Source organism: Tasmannia lanceolata, unplaced genomic scaffold (genome assembly GCF_043159265.1).
Source record: "Tasmannia lanceolata isolate RefF3 unplaced genomic scaffold, GAP_Taslan_0.1 ptg000013l, whole genome shotgun sequence".
In the NCBI taxonomy this organism is placed as follows: domain Eukaryota; kingdom Viridiplantae; phylum Streptophyta; class Magnoliopsida; order Canellales; family Winteraceae; genus Tasmannia; species Tasmannia lanceolata.
Window position 1 is genome coordinate 49,606,688 of NW_027518690.1, and position 25,721 is coordinate 49,632,408.

General features: G+C 39.4%; 1 protein-coding gene across 1 annotated transcript; it reads right to left on the reverse strand.

Annotated features, from left to right (window-relative positions):
* Nucleotides 1-2,119: 2,119 nt before the first annotated feature.
* Nucleotides 2,120-14,545, reverse strand: LOC143890459 (alpha/beta-Hydrolases superfamily protein). The gene is made up of 6 exons (XM_077395154.1): nt 14,317-14,545; nt 13,857-13,918; nt 12,942-13,077; nt 7,685-7,757; nt 2,621-2,686; nt 2,120-2,512 (listed from the first exon to the last, which is right to left on the reverse strand). Exons 1-6 carry the CDS (start codon nt 14,457-14,459, stop codon nt 2,297-2,299), a joined length of 696 nt encoding a protein of 231 aa, XP_077251269.1. The 5' UTR covers nt 14,460-14,545; the 3' UTR covers nt 2,120-2,296.
* Between the last annotated feature and the right edge of the window lie 11,176 nt (nt 14,546-25,721).

Below are 25,721 nucleotides of genomic sequence, written 5' to 3' on the forward strand. Positions count from 1 at the left end.
TCAGAACACACCCCTTGGGCGGGAAACATATGATGAGTTTCTCCATCTATTTTGCTCCAAATTTAATTCCACCTCCAATTCCGTTCTGTTAATTTATCTGAACCAAAAAACAGAGTCGGGTAGTATCAGAAAACGGGTGCCAATTCTAGTTGCTAATTTTATTTTCCTTGTAAATGGAATGAAAAAGAAATTACAATAAAAAGTAGTGCTTGGATTGTCAGAATCAAGAATCAGAATCAGCATCCTATTCTGATTCCTATTGTGACTCCCTGCAAATGGAATAAGAAAATTTCTAATAAAAATTTCAAGTAAAAAAGTCCAATAAAAATTTAATTCTGACTGGGGTGGTATCAGAATACCACCTCTTGGATGGGAAACAGATCGTGACACTTTCCCCTATTTACTCCACCATGGTTTTAATTCCACCCTTTTTACTCTGTTCATTTTTTTGAACCAAATGTCAGACTCAGGTGGAATCAGAATAGGATGCCGATTCTGGTGCCTGATTCCATCAATCCACACGCACAAGGGTCCTGACCATAGCCATCTAACCAACCAAGTAAAAGAAGATGAAGATGACCACATAGCACTAGGAGCAGTGAAAGCGTCGACAACATGAGAAGGTACGTGTTAAGTTCAAGTTAATTAGAAAATTAAGATCTAACTCATATGTTTTATTAGGCTTGGCAAAAAGTGATCCGGACTTACATGCCCACTCGACCTACCCATAATTTACGAGTCTGGGTCACTGAATTAGTGACCTGTTGCAATTTGACCCGGCCGCTACAGGTCCGTCAAACTAACCGGGCCAGGTAAAGTCACAGGTACCCATTAAAACTCAAATGATCGAGATTTTATATGGCGTAAGCCCTTACAGTCCCATATTTTTCAGAAAGTATTGAAAGGACCACATCATAGGATGATCTAAACCGTCCGTGTGATAGAACACAACCTAAATAGGATGTGCCTCAAAACACATAAAGATGACATTTCACCGGTCAGGTATTTTTCTTATTTGTCAACACCCTTTGTTCCTCATTTGTCTTTCTTTTTTCTATCTAATTTTACTTCGTCCATGAGGCGCAGACAGGTTCGAGTCTTCACCAATGGCTGTCGTTGAAACAAATTAGTCTCCTGTGGACCGGTCATCGGAGTAAAGAAGTCAAAAGAGACCAAGAAAAGACCTTGTGATCCGGCATACAAGGAAGTAGTTCATCCCACAGTCAGATTCTCTCCTTGTCTAGCCGCCTCTCTCATTGAAAGAAAGAGGATCTCTGCCATTATTGATAACATAACAGGCTCTAGAACGAGCAATAAGCTTCGCCAGGTTCTCAAGAATATCAATTGATGGGAGGAAAGGGGAATCAGTTCCCAGGATAACCGCATCATTCATCACTTTCGATATGATGATCCTAGCCCTCCAATCTATAGAGGTTTCTATAGAGGGCTAGGATAATCCTTTGGAATTTTTTTTTGAGCACAACCTATGTACGTTATGGCCCATCACATGGACAGCTAAAAAAAAGAAAAAAAAGTTGACCCACAGGTCCATGCGGTCCATATGGGTGGGGTCCGGGTCACTAGGGTTCACAAAATAGTGACCCGTAAAATTCCGGGTAATTTCTGACCCGGCCCGTACCACCCGGACCCGTACAGGTTGGGTGAGACCGGCCCGGCCCACCCGTTTGCCATGTCTATGTTTTAGGCATGTCTGTCCTTTGAATGTGTTATTTGGTGCGTTATTCAAATGATTTTGATATAACAACATGATAAAGTGTTGCAGAAGCTGGAGGAGAATAAACATAAATGAGGAAAGCCCTCAATAGAGATACAGCCAGATGGATTTTTTTTTTTTGAAAGGTAACATATTTTATTACCGTTGTAATCATATTCCATGTGTGCGAGCGTGAAGTACAGTAGTTATCAGAAAGTACAGTGGCCCCACTCCTTAGGATGATCCAAACCGTTTATTTGATGGGCCACAGTGATGGGTGATAATTTTAGGGGTTTGGATAGGTTATAAAGCACAAGGTCACTGAGAATGAGACATTCTAGGATGAAAACAATAAGAGAGAGAGAGAGAGAGAGAGAGAGAGAGAGAGAGAGAGAGAGAGAGAGATGGTTTACCACTTTCAGATGCTCTATACAGTAATGGCCACCAAGAACCTTGGCATGCCACAACTTGGCTCGTACAGGGTCCTTGAAACTGTAACTCCAAAATGAAGAAGTGGTCAAGATGCTTACAGATATGCTCATGTTAAATATACCCTCGATAATTAAAAAGAGGCAAAAAGTTTCATCCTTCTGCAGTCAATCCCGCAACAAACTCTGCAATAGCCTCAACACCCTGTTCATCAGCTTCGGCCTGGCTTAATTCGTTTGACTGCAGGAATTTCTTTCCAATCTTAAAAGAGTGGTCACCTCCTTCAATCACATGCAACTCATTCACGGATTTCATCTTCTTGCGAACAGCAGATAGCGTATCCAGCGGACATAACCCATCTTTGCTGCCCTTCATGAATGTTAAACAAGTAGAACAGGAAATGTCACTGGAATTGTAGAGCTCAAACAGAAGAAAATTTCAAATACCAGAGAAAGCAAGGAACACGTAGCCTCTCACCTGTACAAACATTATTGGAACTATAAGTTGCAGTAAAGTTTCATCTCGCACTGCACCATTTATGCCCTGAAATGGAATATCCTCTTATGAATTAATGATATATATATATATATATATATATATATATATATATATTTTGAACAGTATGAATTAATGATTGATATTAACCAGAAAAACAGACACCGGGTAGAGTTCCCCAGGAAGTAATTTAAAATGTATGTTGGTTTTGGTCTTGGAAGAGACTAATCCTTATATGGCTGCAAGTGACTTCTGATTTTGATTATGAAATTAATGAATTGAAGAGAAACGGCAACGACCCTCTGGCTATGTCAGCCAACAAATCCAACATCAACACAACGGAGTTGAGTCCTCAAGCCTCCATTAACTGGCTTGCTGCCATGGCAATGATTCGAGCACCAAAAAGCCCCTAGATAGTGGTCAAGGCTCTAGGCCAACACCTAATCATAGCAACACTCAGCCTAGACGAAGTATTCCACGAGCTGCTGCCCCTTCAGCGCCCGCAACACCGCCCATTGGCAGACCTCCACAGAAGACTAGTAGCGGTATAATTTTCTTCTTGTGTGAAGGCAAGGGGCTTTTCTCTATTAACTGTTCTTCCAAGAACTTACATCTTGGCATCTAAGAAAAAGACAACGGTAATCATGTTTACGACTCGGAATTAGTGACTAAGGACGTTTTCGAGGGTGAGCTTCTAAGAACAATGACACGTCTTTGTCCCACAAAATACCACAAATCTTGACTATGCCGAATGAGGAGATTAAAGATGACTGGCTTCGCACCGCCATCTTTCACACGTTGGTCAAGACTAGAGATAATGTTTGTAAGCTCAACATTGATGGGGGAAGCAGCATGAATGTGGTCTCCAAATCCACCCTTGATCGTCTGCAAGTTAACACTCAGCCTTACGCATGACCTTATAAAATTGTGTGGGTTGACAATGGCACAATCTATGTCACAAATATCTCCGATATTTTCAAAATATAGCGTTTTTATCGCGAGATTTTGATAAAATGAAAAAAATCCCGAACTAATCCTGAGATTTTAAAAATATAGCGATATTTTCATTTTTATCATAAAATATCCTGATAATATCACGGTATTTTTATGATATTTTTATTTTATATTTTTTTCTTAAATTTAATATTTTTATATTAATTTAAATAATTTTATTTTTACCATCTATTTCATCTATTTCCCGATATAAACCCGAAAAAAGATAATAAAAATTAATATGTCCCTAGATTTTCCCTTGCCGAGAAATTCCCGAGAACGACATTTATGACATAGGGCACAATACAGGTAATGTGGCACAGCCTTATTAATATATCTTTTGGTACCTTCCATGAGTCGATTTGGAGTGATGTGGCACCGATGAGTGTCATCTTTATACTTCTTGATCGACTGTGGATGTACGAATAAGATGTTTATCATGGACAAGCCAATACCTATCAGTTTATGCACAACGGGAGAAAATTGCATTGAAGCCCATGTCCCCCAAGGGTCTCGAGAGCCATGCGAAAGTGAAGCTCAACACTCCAACAAGGAAAACACTAAACATTCCCACCCAAAAGCAGCTTGAGATGGAGAAAAAAGGCAGGTATAGTGCACATGGTGAAGTCACAAAGCCTAATGATGAGTCACCTCCTAAAGTTCCACCTGAAATCGAAGAGGTCTTAAAAGACTACTCAGACATGAGAATACAACCAAGGTAAAAGGGTCGACTCGGGGGAGTTCATGATGGCACAGAGGGGTTTTAAAACTACGGCTGGAAGACTTGGTTCATAATCCGTATGAAGGTGCTAGGGGCGTTGGAAAGGCCTAATGGCATAACGAGCCACTCGTTAACTCCATTTTGAACTCCATCTTCCATTGGTTCTAACCTGGATATGATGGTAGCATAATAAAAATCAATCTTAGTGAAGATGGATGATCCCGCCATCATGTTTAGCATGTCATCAAGCTGTGGGATGGGAAAGGTGAAAAATCAATACTTGATGGTGATCTTATTGATGGTCTGACAATCAACGTACATCCTCTAACTGTCGTCCTTCATCCTTCGTTGGAGTACGGTTGTAACGGTTCACATGCTAAGGCTTTTGCAGGTGAAGCCTTTTCTGAGAAGCTCACTTGCTGCTTAAGCTCAGCGTGCTCAGTTGGGTTCATTTGATGTTGGCGGGAATCGTGCTTTCCACCATTGCACAATTTAGCATATAAGTTATAGTATATTATTACCTGGCATGTATCTCAGGATTTCAGTTGACTACAACCTCGGAGCCAGCAACATACTATAATTTAAACGCTCAAATTCTCAAGGATTGATCGCAATTAGGATACAATTATGAATGCAACCTTTGCTTCTAAACTATCCTAGTACTCTAAATTACAAAGAAAATTACCAATATCTATGGTTTCTGTTAAAATGATTTAAGGATTACATGCTTATTGAAAAGTTAAGATGATTTTGCCCCACATCAACTAAGTACTCAGCCGTGTCAACCGAATACTCGACCGTGTCGTGCTGAGTCGACTAGGATTTGCTTTGGCCACGTTTTGACCCACATCCGCATTTTGAACAGTGCTTCCAGCCTTACATCGACAAATTTTTTGTTCTATATTTTGATGATATTCTTATTGTAAATGTAGGGAAGAAAATATTCTTTTTTATGGGTTTCTCCGTTCGTCCCTCCTAGTAAGGAAGAAAATATCATCTTCAACAATTACCAAGGATTTTTCACGCGAAGCTTTACGCTAATATGAAGAAATGTTCTTTCATGACCACTAATGTAATCTTTTTGGGCTTTATTGTATCTGTTGTGGTGTAAAAGTTGATCATGAAAAGGTGAAAGCTATTTTAAATTGGCCAATACCTACTAACCTGCACAAAGTGCGGAGTTTCCATGGTTTGGCTACATTCTACAAGCGATTCGCGAGAACTTTAACACCCTCATGGCCCTATTATTATAGATGCCATGAAAAAAAAAAACAGAGTTCAAAGGCTTAGTTAAGTTGAGTTGAGTAGAGTTGTGTAATCAAAGGCAGCTACTAAGGCCTTTGAAACTGTTAATAAAGTAGAAAAGATAAATAACGCCTTTCTCCAACAGCTTAAGCTTTTGGAGTAACTGGTGGTTTCACATGGTATCAGAGCAAAGGTCACGAGTTCAAACCTCCTGGATAGCAAAAATCCACATGCGATGGTTGGCCCAAAGTGGGACCACATGTGCCACGTGTTTGCCAAGTGGGCCACATGTGCGGGGGAGTGTTAATAAAGTATAAAAGATAAATAACGCCTTTCTCAAACAGCTTAAGCTTTTGGAGAAGTTGGTAAGTTAACAGAAACTATAAAGCAGAAGATGGCAGATATGACAATACTTCAACTTCCTGACTTTTCTATGGTCTTTGGATTAAGTTGCGTTGGGCTCGGAGGTGTTCTTATGCAAAGTGGTCACCCTATCGCTTATCATATTGAGATGTTGAACGAGGCCAAAGTTTTCTACATATGACAAGGACTTATATGTCGTAGTTCTGACTCTGCGACATTCACAGCATTACTTAATATCTAAGGAGTTTGTGCTTTAGTCAGATCATCAAGCACATTGTCACCTTTTTTTTTTTCAAAGATGACTGTATATTACTAATGATGAAAATTACAAGCTAGGGACAAGTTGTCACCATCAAGTATTACATCAGAAGCATAGAACAACAAAAAGAATACATCCAAAACTAACCATTAACATCCTCCAAATGAAAGTCGGGTATGATTATAGTGGTCGATTCCAAGAATGCCCCCTCTTTTGCCAATTGATCAGCTAGGTTATTTGCCGACCTCCTTCGATGGGAAATTTGGGGGCAAATCATACGAATCCGGTCCCTAATTTCTGCAATAATTCTGTGAAGTTCCCATGGTCCCGGAGATAAATTCTTTGGCCATGCAACCACATTCGTAGAATCGCCCTCAATTATTAATGGACCCAAATTGTTTCCTGAATACCACCGAAGGCCGAAGCAAAGAGCCCTCGCTTCCGCTTCATTTGCATCGCATATACCAGCCGGACCTGAGAAGGTCATCCTAATCTGCCCTCTAGAATCTTTAATCACCCCTCCAAGCACATTGTCACCTAAACACCACAAAGATCCTAATTCCAGAACATGGTAAGAATGAAACACTTAAAAGAATACACCTTCATCAAACATCATGCAGGAGTTGAGAACAAGGTGGCAGATGCTTTAGGTCGAGCTATATACATCTTACATTCTATCCCAATCCACGTTGATGGGTCCAACCAACTAAAGAAGCAACATTTTGCATGCAAAGACTTCGATACCATCTATGGTGACCTTGTAGCTGGACGACAAGACAGTGCCACGGGCTAAACAATGCACAACGGGTACCAACTTCCAAGATACTCGCCTTTGTCTTCCCGACACATCAGTTAGATACCAAGTTGTATGGGAATTGCGCTCCGGATGCGTCGTAGGAAACTTCGGTCGTGACCAGACCATCACAAATTTGCAATGGTTGAAGACAGATTATTTTGGCCTGACCTTACGTAGTGGGATTTATCCAGCAGTGTTTTACTTGTCAATTGGCAAGGGGGCGAAAGCATAATACTGGACTATACACTCCACTATCAGTTCCACATGAACCACGGCAAGACTTAAGCATGGATTTTGTCCTTGGCATGCAAAAAACGTTTCCAGTGTTTTATATTTTATTTGATTTTATCTAGTTTTATCTTTTGCATGCTAAAAGCAGATTCTACAAGTTCCTTTCCTTCCCTCCCTTTTCAATGGGTTTCTCATCACACTCGCATGATTCCATAATGTGAAGTTTTCGAGTGATAATTCAAAACCACACATGAACCCTCACACAGAAAAAAAATATAAAAGCTATGCACCTCCAGATCGAGCATTCAACATTTCAAACAAGGACTGCTGCACTCTAAGACTTACCCAGTTCACACATACAACATGAAAGCATGGCATGGGAAATACACAAATGATGCAGATAAGCAAGTGAAAGTGGAGAGATAAATAATAATGAACCTTCAGTGGGTAGCCTAAGCAAACTATGGCTGAAGCATGGATGCCTTCTGTACTTGCAACCATGCAGCTGACTCTGTTCAAAGAAAAAGCAAAAGCGATGCACAAAAGTCAATAAATAAAACCATCAGATACTTTAACCAAGCAGCCATAAAGTTCAAAAATTAAGTAGGGAGAATATTTTCAGCTCCATGATGTTGTGTGCGGTGGATGATATGTTGCTGATCCTATTTGATTGGATTATGTTGCCGATCCTATTTGTTAGGAATTAATACTTTAAGTATTTGAATAAGTCATGTACCGTTAGCATGACTCTTGTTAGCTACTTTATCTCCATGATCTTAGGATTAGATAAGTCCAAGTTCGTAGCTATAACTTTTTGATTAGTTGTTGCTTATTATCCCTATTTAAGGAGATTAATTGAATAAAGAAAGTATCTGATTATAAACCCAAGGAAACGTGTTATCAAGAGTCATTGTCTCCTCTAATTGACAAGAGTTATTGTCACCTCTAATTGGCAAATTCCTCTGTGCACATTACAACTGGTATCAGAGCCTACGTTCCTACACCATGACCGACAACCCTCCGGCTAACATGAGAGTTTGAGAGGTTGCAGAGATGATGCAGCAGCAAAACTAGAGAACAACATCCCTTGAGCAATTGGTTCACGAATTGCAGAAAGAGATTCACCACTTGCGTGAACTGTCCCTATCCCAAACAACCGCTCCTTCAACCCGACCTCGTGGATCACCCCCTGCTTCTTCTTCCGGTAATGGAGAAACGGCTCCTGCACCCCTTCCTCACCTGCCAAAAGTTGAACTCCTGAAATATGATGGAATTGAGGATCCAACCGGTTGGATTATGCAAGCTGATCAATATTTCTTGCTATACAACATCCCTCCGCTCCAAAAAATATTGTATGTTTCCTTCTCCCTTAAAGGCAAAGCCTTACAATATTATAAGTATCTTCAAAATGCAGGTCTCATCTTGGATTGGGCCTCATTCACCAAGGCTTTGGACCGCCGCTTTGGACCTACGGAATACGAAGATCCAGAAGGTGCATTGACCAAACTACACCAAACTACTACTGTTGCTGCATATGTTGACGAATATGAGATGCTGTCAGATCGTGTGGAAGGATTACCAGAGAGTTTCCGTCTCAAGAACTTCATAAGTGGGCTCAAAGAAGAAATAAGAGACACTGTGCAACTCCTTAGACCATCCACCATTGATGAAGCCATAGCCCTTGCCCGCATAAAAGACAAAAAAAAGAAGACTTCCTTCATATCTTCCAAATCCGTGCCAAACACTTACCACCACAAACACCCTAGCCTGAACAAAAACCCAGCTGTTCGAACTATAAGCCATGCCGAGATGAAGGACCGTAGGGAGCGCGGTCTATGTTATAATTGTGACGAAAAATTAGTCCCGGGCCATCGATGTAAAACCCAAACCCTCTTTCTCTTAGAAGCCACTGAAGACAACCCAAATTCTGTCGATATGGAGTTATCTGATGGGGATGACGAAACACCCTTAACCATATCTCTCCATGCCATCTCTGGCACACAAACTCCCAATACCATGAGAATCACCGCAAACCTTGGCCACAAAACCATTGGCGTTTTAATAGACTCAGGAAGTACCCATAACTTCCTTGACCCGAGTGTGGCAATAAAAACTGGGATCCAGCGGCAAGAAAATCAAGTAGTCAGTGTCATGGTTGCCAATGGGGAGACTCTACATAGCGAAGGACGGTGCACCGATGTACGGCTTAACCTCCAAGGTACCTCTATCTCCACCGAATTTCAATTACTTCCTCTAGCAGGGTGCGATGTTGTACTGGGTGCTCTTTGGTTATGTACACTCGGTCCAATCATTTGGGACTTCAAGAAGTTGACAATGGAGTTCAAGCACGAAGGTCGTTCATGTGTTCTTTATGGAGATCGCCAAAAAGATGTTGCTGTACTAAACCTAATGGAGCCAATTCCACAACGTGGGCTTCTATTTCACATTTGTGCAGCCCAAATCACTCCAGCAGGTTTAGGACCGATTAATTCCAGCTCATCAGGTCCGGTTCATAAGCTATTGTAGCGTTACAAGGACATATTTAGTGAGCCCAAGGGCTTGCCTCCATCTCGGGCCCAGGACCATCAAATTCCCTTAATCGATGATAAACCTGTAAGTGTTCGACCTTATAGGTATGCCCATTTTCAGAAATCGGAGATTGAGCGGCATGTTACACAGATGTTAAAGGATGGTATCATTCGGCATAGTCACAGCCCGTATTCCTCTCCTATCTTCTTAGTAAAAAAAAAGTGATGGTTCATGGAGGCTTTGTGTGGATTATCGGGTCCTAAATTCTATCACGGTGAAGGACCGATATCCTATTCCGGTGATAGATGATTTATTTGACGAATTACATAGCCACAATTTTTTCAAAGATAGATCTTCGCTCCGGCTATCACCAAATACAAGTGGCCACGGATGATGTCCATAAAACGGCTTTCCGAACTCATGAGGGACACTATGAATTTTTAGTAATGCCGTTTGGACTCACGAATGCTCCCTCAACCTTCCAATCGGTGATGAATGAAATTTTCCGTCCATATTTACGAAAATTCATTCTTGTTTTTTTCGATGATATTTTGATTTATAGTCATAACCTTGATGACCATTTGAAACATTTACAGGTTACACTATCACTTCTAGAGCATCATCACTTACATGCCAGGGAATCTAAATGCCGATTTGCTTGTGAAGCCATAGACTATCTTGGCCATGTTATTTCCAAACAGGGAGTGTCCGTAGACCAGGAGAAAATTAAGTGCATAATTGATTGGCCACTGCCACAAACTGTGAAAGCACTACGAGGCTTCTTGGGACTTGCCGGGTATTATCGGAAGTTTGTACGAGACTTTGGTACAGTAGCAGCACCTCTCACTCAAATGTTGAAGAAAAATCAGTTTGTGTGGACAACCGAATCCAAGGAGGCTTTCAATAATTTGAAGCAAGCTATGTCTTCTCCGCCGGTTCTAGCTCTTCCAGATTTCACAAACCCGTTTATAATTGAATGTGATGCTAGTGGGAGAGGCGTGGGGGCTGTTCTAATGCAATCTCAACACCCTTTGGCTTTCTTAAGCCATGCTTTGGGAGCTAAACAACTCAACTTATCCACATATGAGAAGGAGCTATTGGCTTTGGTGATGGCCATTAAAAAATGGAGACCGTATCTACTCAACAATCGGTTTATCATTCGGACAGATCAGAAGTCCCTTAAATTCTTGTTGGAACAAAGAATTGGTACTCCAAAACAACAAGAATGGGTCTCTAAATTTTTTGGTTATGATTTTGTCGTAGAATATAAAAAGGGGACCCTCAACCGAGTGGCCGATGCACTATCTCGACAAGATCTCTTTGGCATTTCCACCATTGTTCCTCAGTGGTATCAAACCTTGAAGGCTGCTTATCAATCGGACCAAGACTTACAGGACCTTCTCCAGCAATATAATGAAGGTACACTTGATCATTACTATTATACTATTCGTGATGGGATTTTGTATCACAAAGGCAGGATACTAGTTTCAGCGACTAATGCAGCAAGGGAAGACATTACCCGAGCCATGCATGAGGACTCGATGGGGGGCCATTCTGGCTTCCACCAAACATTGCGCAGGATTGCTAGAGATTTTTCATGGCCTGGACAACGTTCATATGTTCGAGATTTTATCAGAAAATGTGACGTATGTCAGTGAGTTAAGGCGCAAAATGTCAAACCATATGGGACTTTGCAACCATTGCCAATTCCTAAGGTTATCTTTGAGGACATTAGCATGGATTTTATTGAGGGTCTGCCGAAATCCCAAGGTAAGGATACTAGTATGGTCATCGTGGATAGATTATCTAAATATTCACATTTTGTAGCTCTCAAACACCCCTTCACGGCTCCCTCAGTCGCAAGAGCATTTGCTGACAGTTTTATTAAGCTTCTGGCAAGAGTTATTTGACCTTCAAGGTGTGCATTTACAGTTATCATCGGCTTACCATCCACAATCGGACGGTCAAATCGAGATTGTCAATAAATGCCTTGAAAATTATTTGCGTTGTTTTGCTGGACTTAAACCACGAAATTGGGTTCTTTGGCTTTCCTTAGCCGAGTTTTGGCACAACACCAACACACATTCATCAACCTGCTTCACTCCCTTTCGGGTTGTCTATGGTATTGATCCTCCAAGATTGCTCTCCTATGTCAAAGGTACAAGTTCAGACTTAGATGTAGAAGAAGCTTTGCTCTCTCGGGATGAAGTTCTCCAATTGGTAAAGGAAAACTTACAAGTGGCTCAAGAACGAATGAAACGATTAGCAGACCAAGGGAGGACTGACAAGGAATTTGTGGTAGGCGATATGGTCTATCTTCGACTTCAACCATATCGGCAAAGTTCTGTTCATCTTAAGAAGGTCACCAAACTTTCTCCCCGGTTTTACGGTCCTTACAAAATTCTTGAACGAATTGGGCTGGTTGCTTACAAACTTGATCTTCCCATTCATTCTAAAGTGCACCCGATTTTTCACATATCTCTTCTTAAGAAACGACTAGGAGATGGAAATGTGGCCCTTGTCGAGCTCCCTGAAGAAGATGACCAAGGCCAGCTTCAACCAAGGTCACTAGCAGTACTTCAAGTTCGTAAAAGGAAGCGTGGCAGACGGTTCTACAAGGAATATCTGGTCCAGTTTGAAGGCACCACACCTGCAGAAGCTACTTGGCTCAATGAGTGGACCATGCGCAAGGAATATCCCAACTTCAACCTTGTGGACAAGGTTGCTTGAAGGAAGGGGAAATGTTGTGTGCGGTGGATGATATGTTGCTGATCCTATTTGATTGGATTATGTTGCCGATCCTATTTGTTAGGAATTAATAGTTTAAGTATTTGAATAAGCCATGTATTTGAATAAGTCATGTACCGTTAGCATGACTCTTGTTAGCTACTTTATCTCCGTGATCTTAGGATTAGATAAGTCCAAGTTTGTAGCCGTAACTTTCTGATTGGTTGTTGCTTATTATCCCTATTTAAGGAGATTAATTGAATAAAGAAAATATCTGATTATAAACCCAAGGAAATGTGCTATCAAGAGTCATTGTCTCCTCTAATTGACACGAGTTATTGTCACCTCTAATTGGCAAATTCCTCTGTGCACATTACACATGACAGATGTAATGACATTGATGTATGTGAAACAATTCAGATAATCAAGTAACCATTACCTTGAACCCATGGACTTGCCTGCCAAAATCAGTGGATGCCCAGGATATTTTAGAACAGCTGTTTTGACAATATCTGAATGGTACTCAACTAATTTTTCTGCCTTGGGAGGAGCTCTACGCTTTCCACCAGACAAGTCTGCCCAGCATTCAATCCAGTTAGCCTTTGAACTCTATGGTCTTGAGTAATGTATGTAAAAGCACACCTTCTTCAATAGTTTTATGAGTTCTCGTACAGTATAGAAAAGTTTGTCAAATGACCAATTACTCCAAAAGCTTAAGTAATTGGTTGTTTCACGAGGTATCAGAGCTATTGGCTCATGGTAGGACCTGGGTTCAAAACTCAACAACTCCTTGATGTTACAAATCACCCAAAAAAAAGGGGCCACCACATGAGGGGGAGTGTTGAAGTATAAATGATTAAATAACACCAATTAACAGCTTAAGCTTTTGGAGTAATTGGTTGTTTCACAAAGTTACTCCAACTAACTTTGGTAGATGTATTGTCATTTAAGCTACTAACTTCATGGACATGCTAAAATTCAGAAGACAACCTAAATTTGGAGATAAATTTTGATGGTGAAAACTCCCAAATTTGATCAAACAGATTTAGCCTTTGAGAAGAAATGCTAAAAAAGAGTCGAGATTTGAAAAGAAGGTTAAAAAGTTATGAGAGCTTAACTTACGAAACGAAATAGTGAAGAATCAAACAAAGGGCAATGATATTCCTCCCCCCCCCCCCCCCCCCCCCCACGCCCTTTAACAGAAATAGTTAACTTTTAAAGCATTTGGAGTTAACGGATGCACCTCCCCCCTTCATATATATCCTAACGGAATCTGTTAAAGGGGGGGAAATATCCATCAGCAGGGGGAATATCACTGCCCTCAAACAAATCATAAGTCGGTAAAACGACTCACAGGGGTAATCAAATGTGACTACTTCAATTGCATTCAATGCATTTCCCAGCATTTCCTTCCATCTGTAAAATATATCAAATGTTTTCAGTTTAATGAGATATTATTGTACGGAGGATTTTCCTCATTAGCATCAAGATCACGAACAAAAGAAGGGCATTTTGATACAGTCCATCTGCATAGTTCTTAAAGGCATCAAACAGAGAGCCGAAAATGCCCTAATCTAGGTTTCAAATTGCAGGTGCTCAAAATGGAAAATCGAATACTGTTATCGAAATTTTAAAAGTTGCATTTCAATAAAATTACAGGAATTTACAAAGAAACCAAACACTACAGATCCAATATCAATTAAAATCAGGAAGAAGAAGATAAATCGTATTCTAACGAAGTGATTTGACGATTCTCAAAGGAGAAATTGATGATTATTTGAAACTTTAACTTTAGGATTCGGATGAGAAATAACCTTATCATCCATTCGGAAGTGGAAGGAGATCCTGCTCCATGAGCAAAAACGACGAGAGGAGAGGTTTTCTGCACGCAAGAGTCCTTCGGATGATCATCGTTCTGGTTCTTACGGCGACGCTTTGAGGTGGGAGGTGAAGCCATGAATGAAACCCTAGAAAATCGCAAGATCCAGTTGAGAGGAGATCAGCTCTTTCTCAAACCCTAGAAAAACCCTAAAACCTTTAGAAAATGATGATGATTTAACTCTCTAAAACCTTTTCCCGCTTAAAATACATACAAAGTTACACAAAGACCCCTGCATGTTTGTGAAAATGACGAGGAGAATGATGCGGCTGATCGTATTCCCATCAAGATCCAATGGTGATCGTAAATTGGCCCATCACAATCCCGGATGCATGCACAACCCTGAAAGGAGATATACACATACTACTATGATGAGTTGCCGTGCAAACCCGTATTTTCAAAATGTACGGTTCAGCCCACTCCATAGGATGATCCAAACCGTCCATTTGTTGGGCCACGGCGTAAATAGGTTGTGCCCCAAAAATAATTTCCATGGGATGATCCAAACCTTCCAATTTATTGAAGTTTCCATAATGTGCAGTCCCTCTATAGATCCAAGGGTTAGGATCATCCTAGGGAAATGATTTTGGGACACAACCTATTTACGTTGTGGCCCATCCCTCTATAGATCAGAGGGTTAGGATGAAATGATTTTGGGGCGCAAGGCCAAACAAAAGGACAATTTGAATCATCCTATCTACTATCAAGTGGGCTGTACTGCGAAATTGCCTAGCGAAAGCCCCGCACGGGCTGTTCTCACGTGCAAAAGCCAGCTTCAAAATGGTTTTATGTGAAATTGCCTAGCAAATCCCTTTCTCCGTACTACTAAACTTTCAAGCTACGCCTATAATTGGATGTTTCTATACGCCTATCTTATCAGTCTTCTTGTCGATTAATTCATTCGTATGGCGTCCAAAGGGCACAAAATTTAATCTAACGTTTGTTAAAACTTTTGGTTTCTTACCTAATTCATACCAAGAAGTAATTATCCATACTAGAAAGGAGAGACTATATATCTTTGAGAAAATAATAGATAGACCATTGAGGCTTAATTGCTTACTGTTGCTTTTATTTAGATTAACCAGGACTTAATTAGTTATTTCAAGAGGCCTTTGGATGGCTATTATGCTTCGTGTTTTCTCTTTCAACTAAATTTCTTTTTCCACCAAATAAATGAACGGTAAGTTTGAAATTCAACCTACTAAAAGTGGCCCAAACAACGTGAGCATGCTTTCTCGATACAATGATGTCACGACTCACCCCCTCGCCCCTCCTCGACCATCCATAAAAGCATAAAAAACATATCCTACCATTTTCTTTTCTTTGCACCACGAATACAAGGAGAAACTTCTAAGCATCTAAGGTGGCTAGCTTTTGCCAAAAAGACCAAAATACAGCTGACCAAAGTCGCTTTCTAAGACGAGGACCAAAGTGTGTCACAACCTGTTCTTCTCCGTTTGATTGCCAGTAAAATTTTTGTTCCAGGAAGTTTTAGTAAAGTTTTGGTCTCATCCCATGTTTGGTTGCCTTTTAGCACTAGAATTTTTTTATTCCCACTCTTGTAATGATTCCTTGTGTGGTGAATTTTTTAATCCCACTCTTGTAATGATTGCCTTTTCGTCCTATCCCAAAATAATCCTAGGAACCAAGATAATCCCAGGAACCAAAATAAGCTTGAGAAGAATTTTTTTCTTCCCAACAGTTCAAGCAACCAAACAAAGTGTTTTTTTCTCCCACTATAGTCCGGTCAACCAAACATGGGATTTTTATTTTACCGAGATACTTCTAGGACTTTTTTTTTTCCCACCGGGACTTTTTTTTATTTTACCGGGATTTTTTTTCTCCCACATAAATCCCAGGAACCAAAAAAACCTGGCAACCAAACAGAGGTTTAGATTTTTTATTTTTTTTTAATGCAAAACAAAAAGGCTATATATATCTCATAGTATATATGAAATTTTCCTTATGAAAAATCTTTCATCTTTTCCTAATTGGAAGTTTAGATCTAGCTAGCAAAATTTAATAGTAATTCGTAAGATTCTCGACCACAAAACTTTTTTATGGTTGCTTTTGTATGGGTAAAGCCCCATTTTTAGGCTTTCTTGGGGCAACCGACATTGATCAACCCACTTGGACTGTTAGTGGGAGTGCTGTTTTAGATGTCAAATCCTACTAAAATACTTTTCCTCGTTTAAAAACGACTAATCGTGGAAAGGGGGTTGATATCTGGACGACTATGATTTGATAACAGGACGAATCACCTATTTCTCCCCGTTTCTAATTGGTGAGATTTATATGGTGAGTGCCCATTAATTCCCGTATTTTTCAAAAAGTAAAGTGGGGACCACTTTTCAGATGATCTAAACCGTTCATTTGATGGGGCCACAAGGAAAATAGGTTATAGCCCGTATATTATCTCTATAGGACGATCCTAACACTCTGATCCTAAAAAGATGGCACTCACCATGTGGAAAACATATATGCCCTTAAAATTTCTAAAACCACTTATTAATATCTTATTCACAATGCCAATTGATCTCAACATCCATGGCTACGTTTTAAAGATGATTAATCAAAGGCTGATTTCTCTAGCTTTCTAAGAGATGTCAAGCTAAGTGGCATGAGTCAATGGTGCCCGTTTGGGGCATGTTTGGTTACATTGATAGATTTTTCCTAAAAAAGAAATTAACAAAAGTTCAGATTTTGTATGGTTTGGTAATCATTTTTTAGGTAAAAGTTCTTCATAAGAAGACCTTGAAAAAACAACTCATGCTATATAGTTCCTATCTTAGATTCTCCGTAAGATTATCCTAACCCTTCCATATATTTGGTGTAAAATGAACAGTTCAAACACTATAGACAACTCTAAAAATAGAAGGGTTAAAATTTTTATGGCAAAATATTAGTGCAAAACCAATAGCCTCTATTTGTTTCACGCCCATTTTAGTGCGTGTTTGGCGTACTGTTTAAAACACCGTTTGGCGTTTGAAACACCGTTTTGGGGCCAAACGGCCGTTTGGGAGTGTTTGGGTGCGCATCCACAGTTTGAAACGCCGTTTGAAACACCGTTTTGCAAACGGAGGGGGGGAGGTCCGTTTGCAAAACGCCGTTTTGAACGGAGTTTTTAGGCTACGGGTTTTTACATGTCTGCCCTCACAAAAATCCATTTTTACGTATATGCGTGCATTTTATGCGTTACGTCAAATATAAAAAAAGTGGGGGTGTTAATATCATTCTTGAGGACACAAATTTGTTAAATTGTTAATATTTAATTCAAAACAAGGGGCTGCTGATATCATTATATGATCTCTTAATTTTGATTTTTTAAAGACAAAAGAATTAAAAGAAACCCTAGTTTCTTACTTTGTTCATCTACTTTGCAAAGTTGCAAACCCTCTCACGCCTCACTGCCTCAGCGCCTCCTCTCGTCCGTCAAATCCGGCCGTTGAGAAAAAGAAGGAGAAGAACCCCAAAGGTATAGCCTATTTTTTTTTTTGTGGCAATGATGTTAAATTTTAATAGTGTTTGAATGAGATCCTAATGACCTTTTAATATTGGGCCTAATGAGAGAGTAATTGAGTTACATTGAAGCCAACCAAACAATGCCCTTTTTGGTCATTTTACTAAAACTCCGTTTTGGGGCATTTGCAACCAAACACACAATACCTCCGTTTGCCGTTTAAAACGCCGTTTTGATCTGGCCAACCAAACATAAAAATGCCATTTGGCAAAACACCGTTTTGAACCAAAACACCGTTTTGCAAAACGGAGTTTTAAACGCTATTTCAAACGGTACGCCAAACACACCATTAGAGTGAAACAAGCATGCCCTTGAAAAAAATTCAGTGGAAAAAGTTTTCCACTGTTTCTTTCAACATAAAAAGGGCGTAAAAGAAAATTTATGCCCATTTCTAAGTAGGAAAATGGGCAAAAAAAATTTTTTTCGCCCATTATACGCTGAAAGAAATGGAGCCATAAAAAAAAGTACAGATTAGCCAAGCATGTTAAGAGTGAAACTCTCTTCACCCAGTTGATAGTATCAATTTCCTTTTTTTTTTATGGGTTATTATCAATTTCCTTTAAAATGGTTGCAATAGGATTAAGGGATCCATGGCAAGTTGTTAAAAACCATGGGCAGAAACCATGCATAATAAAATATGTGGAATGTCAAAGGGAACCGTTCCACTTTATTCTTGCTAACAGTGATACGGCCCTGCTAAGGCTCCAAGGGGCAACCTTTCAATTGATTTTGGTTCCCCTTTTGGGAACCAACTGGATATGGCCACTAAAATCAAGTGTCAAAGATATGAAGGGGCCATCATGAAATTAGTCAATTCCCTTTTTTTTTATCTACTTTTTGGCCTATAAGAAGGAAGCCTCAGTCCATTTGTTAGTGAGTCAATCCAATCAGACAATGGCATGTGTGGATATTTTTTTTCATGGCATTGGTTGTTCACTCTCCCTCAAGGGCTTCAAACCTTGCCATGTGGGCTAAGACTAAACTAGGTGTCCCAGGGCACACTGGCACAGCCACATTGGAGGGGTTTGGAGTTCTTGTGGGGGGAGTGCACAAATTGTGTCTCGCTTACTTGGCTATGTGGGAGTTCTATATGGAGCAGAGTCCATCCATGGCATCCACTGCTTACTCTCCCTCAAGGGCTTTTGGCAAGCCTGAGGCTTTGAGGGAGAGTCAACTATGTCTGTCATGCTTTCATTAGTACAGGTACACCATTCATCTCTCTTTTCAGCTCAAGGTTTGTCTCAAAATCTATTCCATGTTTCTATTTTCTTTTTTTACCTATGAAATCATAAAAAGCCAATTTTTCGGGAATTTTAGACCAAGCTTCCGATAAACTCAGATTTTCGGCTTGCCCTGCGCCATAATGGATTTACCTGGACCAATACAAGATATTCTTTTAGTATTTTTGGGATGCCCTTACTAATAGGGGTCAATCTTTATATTTCTATATATATATATATATATATATATATATAAGTAGTCGTTTTACCCCTTTTACTTTAAAAAATCAAACATGAATCAGCCTCAAGCAGGCATGCAGCATGGTAGACGAAAGAAAGATCTACTTGCTTCCTCATCAAGGAATAGTCAGTGTCTGGTTAATTTATTTATTTATTTATTTTTGGGGCGCGCGAATATGAAAGACTGAAGGAAACTATTGATAGATCTATGAATAGCCAACAAACAGGCAAACAGCCTAGCTCGATTACAGGGAGGCGCAAACAAACAACCATTGTAATTAATAATTTAATAAATAAGAGAAAAAAATTATTTAACCTAATTAAATTGTGGCCTAAGCAAATTATTTTGATTATGGCACTACTCGCTTCGTTTTACACAACATCTTGACTAATACCATTGAAAAGCTAATTAGAATAGTATAAAACAAAGCGAGTAGTGACATTTTCAGTATATGGTAGTGCGGATTACAGTCAGCACTGTGTCCTCACTAACATGCAAGTCAGGTATGGTGCATCACTCCCTACGAAAGATGTCCTACATCGCCAAAATCTCAACCCCTTTTAACGCAAAACGTTAGGGTGTGTGAGTTATCTTTAAATGAGACACTGAGGCCTCTTTGAAAGTCATCAGTTATGTTCTTTTACAAAACTGCTATGACTTATATTTTTGTAAATAATGGGAAGTGATATATTCACCCCTTATCTTACCCGGCCCACCTCCCTCTAGTGTACTTATGACTGCTCTTTTTACACTACAAGAGGGTGCCCTGTACCGGTTTAGTTACATTACATGCTTGCCCTACTTACATGTATTGCATTTTAATTGCATGTGTAATGTTGCATAAGAAACTGATCCATGGAGCGGGTCATTCACATGAAGATAGGTCACTGGAAATGTATATGTTTTGAAGCCTTTGAAATTTAGGGAAGTGATACTTACGCTCCTTTTGATTACTAGGGACACGCAGGGCCAGTGTATCAATGAAAAACTCTTAATTACTAGCGACAAATTCTTTAGTATTTTTTGAAAACTACAGGCTTACACCATATAAAAACTCTAAAAACCAGAGGGGCGTGGGAAGATCATAATGCCACCACTAACATTCTTTAAATAAAGGGTAATTTTGTCCATTTCAAATTTAAAATCATCTTCGGTTTGAATTCCATCAAGAGAGCATAACTTTTGTTAACTGACCAACTTCTCCAAGAGCTTTAGCTCTTGGAGAAAGGCGTTATTTATCTTTTATACTTTAACACTCCCCCGCACGTGTGGCCCACTTGGCAAACAGGTGGCACATGTGGTCTCACTTTGGGCCAACCATCGCATGTGGACTTTTGCTATCCGGGAGGTTTGAACTCGAGACCTTTGGCTCTGATACCATGTTAACTTACCAACTTCTCCAAAAGCTTAAGCTGTTGGAGAAAGGCGCTATTTATCTTTTATACTTTAACAACTTTGACTCACATGCAAAAAATTGCCAAACCCTGTTACTCTTCTTGCAAAATAGCAAACTTGGTTACTATATCTTGCAAATCTTGCATACTAGGATACTCTTTTTGCAAAAAACCTCATGAAAAATTATGGAGATTAAGGGCCTGTTTCGATGCCGAGAAGATTTTGATTTTGATTTTTCACATTTGCAGCCCATTTTGCATTGTGATTTGGATCCGGATCAAATCCTTGGGTTTCCAAATCAGCGACTGATAGTGGAAAAAATCAGATTTCCAAATATGCTATGGAAATAAGTAAATTGGAAATCTTTCACCCTCTTTGCTCCTCAACCTCTCCTCTCCAATAGGAAGTACCCCCTTCCCTCTCTGTCTCCCTCAACATGAGCTACCTGATTTATTCATTTTGTATTCAAAACTCAATTCCAAATCCAAATACAAAATATGAGGTATCAAAACGGGCCCTAAATTAGGGAAGCTAGAAGCTTAGGCCCTGTTTGTTTTGGATTGAGAACCTTTTGTGTGTCCAAAACTGATTATTAGACTTTTAGACCTTGCTCATGATAAGTGATTGTGAGCCCCAAACCGATTCTTGGACTCAGAATTACGTTTAATTTTGAGTTCTTGGACTCAGAATTACGTTTAATTTTGAGTCTAATAATAAGTTTGGGGCTCACAATCGGCTGCCACAATCTAAAACGAACAAGGCCTTAAAATCCATGTCTCCAATGCAAACAGCTAAACAATCAGTTTGGGACTCACAATCAGCTCTCATTTTCTAAAACAAACAGGGCCTTAATGCATACTGGAGGGAGATCGATTTCAATGTCACAAAATGGATTCACTATCCTAGTAAATGAGGTAGGTGGATACCATAAAACGCCTTAATATGCGAAGTGCCTAAGAATAATAAGAGCCACTGCCCACCCGGCCCCCCGACATTAACCTGATCTTCATATGGTAGGCTCTATGGTTGTGGCGTTGAAATGACCGAATGTTTACATTCATCTGATGATCCTAATTGTCCAACCATCGGCTTGGAAATGAACAGTTGGGAAAAAATGAGCAATGGTTCATGTTCAAATTCTATAATCGAATGATTAGAAATGTTTTAAGACAGAATGATTTTCACATTATGTCATCTAGGTTGGGGGCATAGTATAAGGGAACCGGATCATGCTAACAACTCGTGGATGGGCCCGGGTCAAGCTTCTCACATGGGTCTCATATTAAGAGCATCTCACAGTATCGATCCCATTATTATTTCTATTAGCAAAATCATTTTATTTTGCACATCTGATCTCTGTACCCCTGTTTACTTGTAGCGCACGAAGTCCTTGACTTAATTTTTTTTTTCTTTATATTTTCAAAATAACTGTTAAAGTATAAAAGATAAATAACACCTTTCTCCAACAGCTTAAGCTTTTGGAGAAGTTGGTGAGTTATCATGGTTTCAGAGCCAAAGGTCTCGAGTTCAAACCTCCCGGATAGCAAAAAATCCACATGCGATGGTCGGCCCAAAGTGGGACCACATGTGCCACGTGTTTGCCAAGTTGGCCACACGTGCGGGGGAGTGTTAAAGTATAAAAGATAAATAACACCTTTCTCCAGCAGCTTAAGCTTTTGGAGAAGTTGGTTAGTTATCAATAACATAAGCTTAATCTGTCTACTCACAAGACTTTCCATACCATATAGAATCCTGTGAGTCAAATTGATTCCTATTCTACATCACACTGATTATTTTCAGTACCTCTAGGACCAAAGTATAGAAATGGGAATAAGGATGTGGGTTGTAACCTTAGATTATCTAGAGACGAAAAAAATCACTGGGGATTTGCTAGGCGCTTTAGCGGAATGATATAAATTTTATATATTTTTCAAAATAATTTTAATTTTCAAAATTCCCAAAACATGGGGTACAAAACAACTATTTACATTGCATGCATAACTTGTTTACAAAGGACAACCTGTATACACATCCACATCACATACATAACCAGTTTACATGACATACAGAATCTATTTACAAAACAGTTGTTTATATTGCATGCATAACCAGTTTAGAAAGGACAACATGTATACACATCGACATCACATTCACAAAATAACTTGGTATTTTTATTTAGGACAATCAAGACATGTTGTTCATAAATTGAAAAGAAAAAATTACAAAAATTAGGGTATTATGGTCTGCAAGCTTTCTAAGCAGAAGGTGGAAGCATCCCTTCTAAAAAGTATTGAGAGATGCATCATTTGCCTCATTATGGTGTACAAGATCAGTTGCCCCCATTACATATGCATGTCCTTGTGTGGAACCCTTTGGCATCAGCCTACAAAATGTAGGGCATGAGATCAACAAGAAATTGAATAGGCAACCAACAGGCATGATGATCAACTTGAGAAAGAATATTCATGATAATTCATATAAAAATTCATACTAGGACAGCCTACAAAAGATAATCTGTAATTTCTAGTAAAAGTTCATTTGAAGATAGTTGAAATTATGAGAAAAATTGATCCCATTTATTTTCTAGTAAAAAAGGGATATATTTTTATGCATTTTGGGCTCGTAAGTGTAGATGTTATCCAAAGTCAAATGCTAGTGTGGGAAACCCATTCCAAATGAAAAACATTTCCAATCTCAAAAGAGCCATTGCTATAAAGTTTTCTCTCACTACTATTGATTCACGCTTCTTATAGCACTGCACTAAGTGACTGTAGTCAATTATGCCATTGACAAATATCTCAACTGCTAATGAAAATTAGGGGCTAAGTGAAAGCCACACTACAAGAAAAAGGGGTATTACCGGCGGATATTTCCCAGCGGTCGTGGGCTCGTAAGCGTAGATGTTATCCAAAGTCAAATGCTAGTGTGGGAAACCCATTCCAAATGAAAAACATTTCCAATCTCAAAAGAGCCATTGCTATAAAGTTTTCTCTCACCACTATTGATTCACGCTTCTTATAGCATTGCACTAAGTGACTGTAGTCAATTATGCCATTGACAAATATCTCAACTGCTAATGAAGATTAGGGGCAAAGTGGAAGCCACACTACAAGAAAAAGGGGTATTACCGGCGGATATTTCCCAGCGGTCGTGGGCTCGTAAGCGTAGATGTTATCCAAAGTCAAATGCTAGTGTGGGAAACCCATTCCAAATGAAAAACATTTCCAATCTCAAAAGAGCCATTGCTATAAAGTTTTCTCTCACCACTATTGATTCACGCTTCTTATAGCATTGCACTAAGTGACTGTAGTCAATTATGCCATTGACAAATATCTCAACTGCTAATGAAGATTAGGGGCTAAGTGAAAGCCACACTACAAGAAAAAGGGGTATTACCGGTCGTGGGCTCGTAAGCGTAGATGTTATCCAAAGTCAAATGCTAGTGTGGGAAACCCATTCCAAATGAAAAACATTTCCAATCTCAAAAGAGCCATTGCTATAAAGTTTTCTCTCACTACTATTGATTCACGCTTCTTATAGCATTGCACTAAGTGACTGTAGTCAATTATGCGATTGACAAATATCTCAACTGCTAATGAAAATTAGGGGCTAAGTGAAAGCCAGAATCTTTTCCAACATGAATTTTGGCTTCAAAATAGATTCAACAACATCAGGGAGGAAAATTGTTCGTTCTCTGTATGAACAGTAATCTTGGGATTGATAATTTTCCTTTGCAATTGGTTGAAATCACTTGGAATTCACACTGTGAAGTAAACCTCCCAACAAACAGTTGCAGGCCAATTTTACACTACAAGGGGGTGGCCCAAGGAAGAAAAAGGGACGAATATATCATTTCCCTTGTAACTAAGTTTAAATTAATGCCATGGCCCAACTTCCGACAGATTGGATGATGTCTTGATATCTTCAATCAGCATGGGACCGATCTTCATGGTAAAGTATCGTGGTAGCCCACCAAATCAATGGCCCCAATAATCTCTCTCACACACACACGGGCCTACTAGCATAAAAAAGGGGACCTGTAAACGACCCCTTCCCCCTGTCCATCTTCTTGTTCTTTGGCATTCCTAATTAACATAAACCATGTTCTTTGGGGCATGTTTGGTTACATTGATAGATTTTTCCTAAAAAGGAAATTAACAAAAGTTAAGATTTTGTATGGTTTGGTAATCATTTTTTAGGTAAAAGTTCTTCATAAGAAGACCTTGAAAAAACAACTCATGCTATATAGTTCCTATCATAGATTCTCCGTAAGTTTATCCTAACCCTTCCATATATTTGGTGTAAAATGAACAGCTCAAACACTATAGACAACTCTTAAAATAGAAGGGTTAAAAATTTTATGGCAAAATATTAGTGCAAAACCAATAGCCTCTATTTGTTTCACGCCCATTTTACAGTGAAACAAGCATGCCCTTGAAAACAATTCAGTGGAAAAAGTTTTCCACTGTTTCTTTCAACATAAAAAAGGCGTAGAAGAAAATTTATGCCCATTTCTAAGTGGGAAAATGGGCAAAAAAATTTGTTTTACGCCCATTATACGCTGAAAGAAATGGAGCCATAAAAAAAAGTACAGATTAGCCAAGCATGTTAAGAGTGAAACTCTCTTAAAAACCATGAGCAAAAACCAAGGATAATAAAATATGTGGAATGTCAAAGGGAACCGTTCCACTTTATTCTTGCTAACAGTGATACGGCCCTGCTAAGGCTCCAAGGGGCAACCTTTCAATTGATTTTGGTTCCCCTTTTGGGAACCAACTGGATATGGCCACTAAAATCAAGTGTCAATTCCCTTTTTTTTTAATATACTTTTTGGCCTATAAGAAGGAAGCCTCAGTCCATTTCTTAGTGAGTCAATCCAATCAGACAATGGCATGTGTGGATATGTTTTTTTCGTGGCATTGGTTGTTCACTCTCCCTCAAGGGCTTCAAACCTTGCCATGTGG

Bases quoted from the DNA above. Each gene is read 5' to 3' on its own strand.
- LOC143890459 (XM_077395154.1), bottom strand. From the start codon at position 14,459: ATGGCTTCACCTCCCACCTCAAAGCGTCGCCGTAAGAACCAGAACGAT. The intron at 13,919-14,316 runs GTTATTTCTCAT...TATATTTTACAG, and splicing joins ACTTCCGAATGGATGATAAG to ATGGAAGGAAATGCTGGGAA. The intron at 7,758-12,941 runs GTAATGGTTACT...TTCTTTGAACAG, and splicing joins GGCAAGTCCATGGGTTCAAG to AGTCAGCTGCATGGTTGCAA.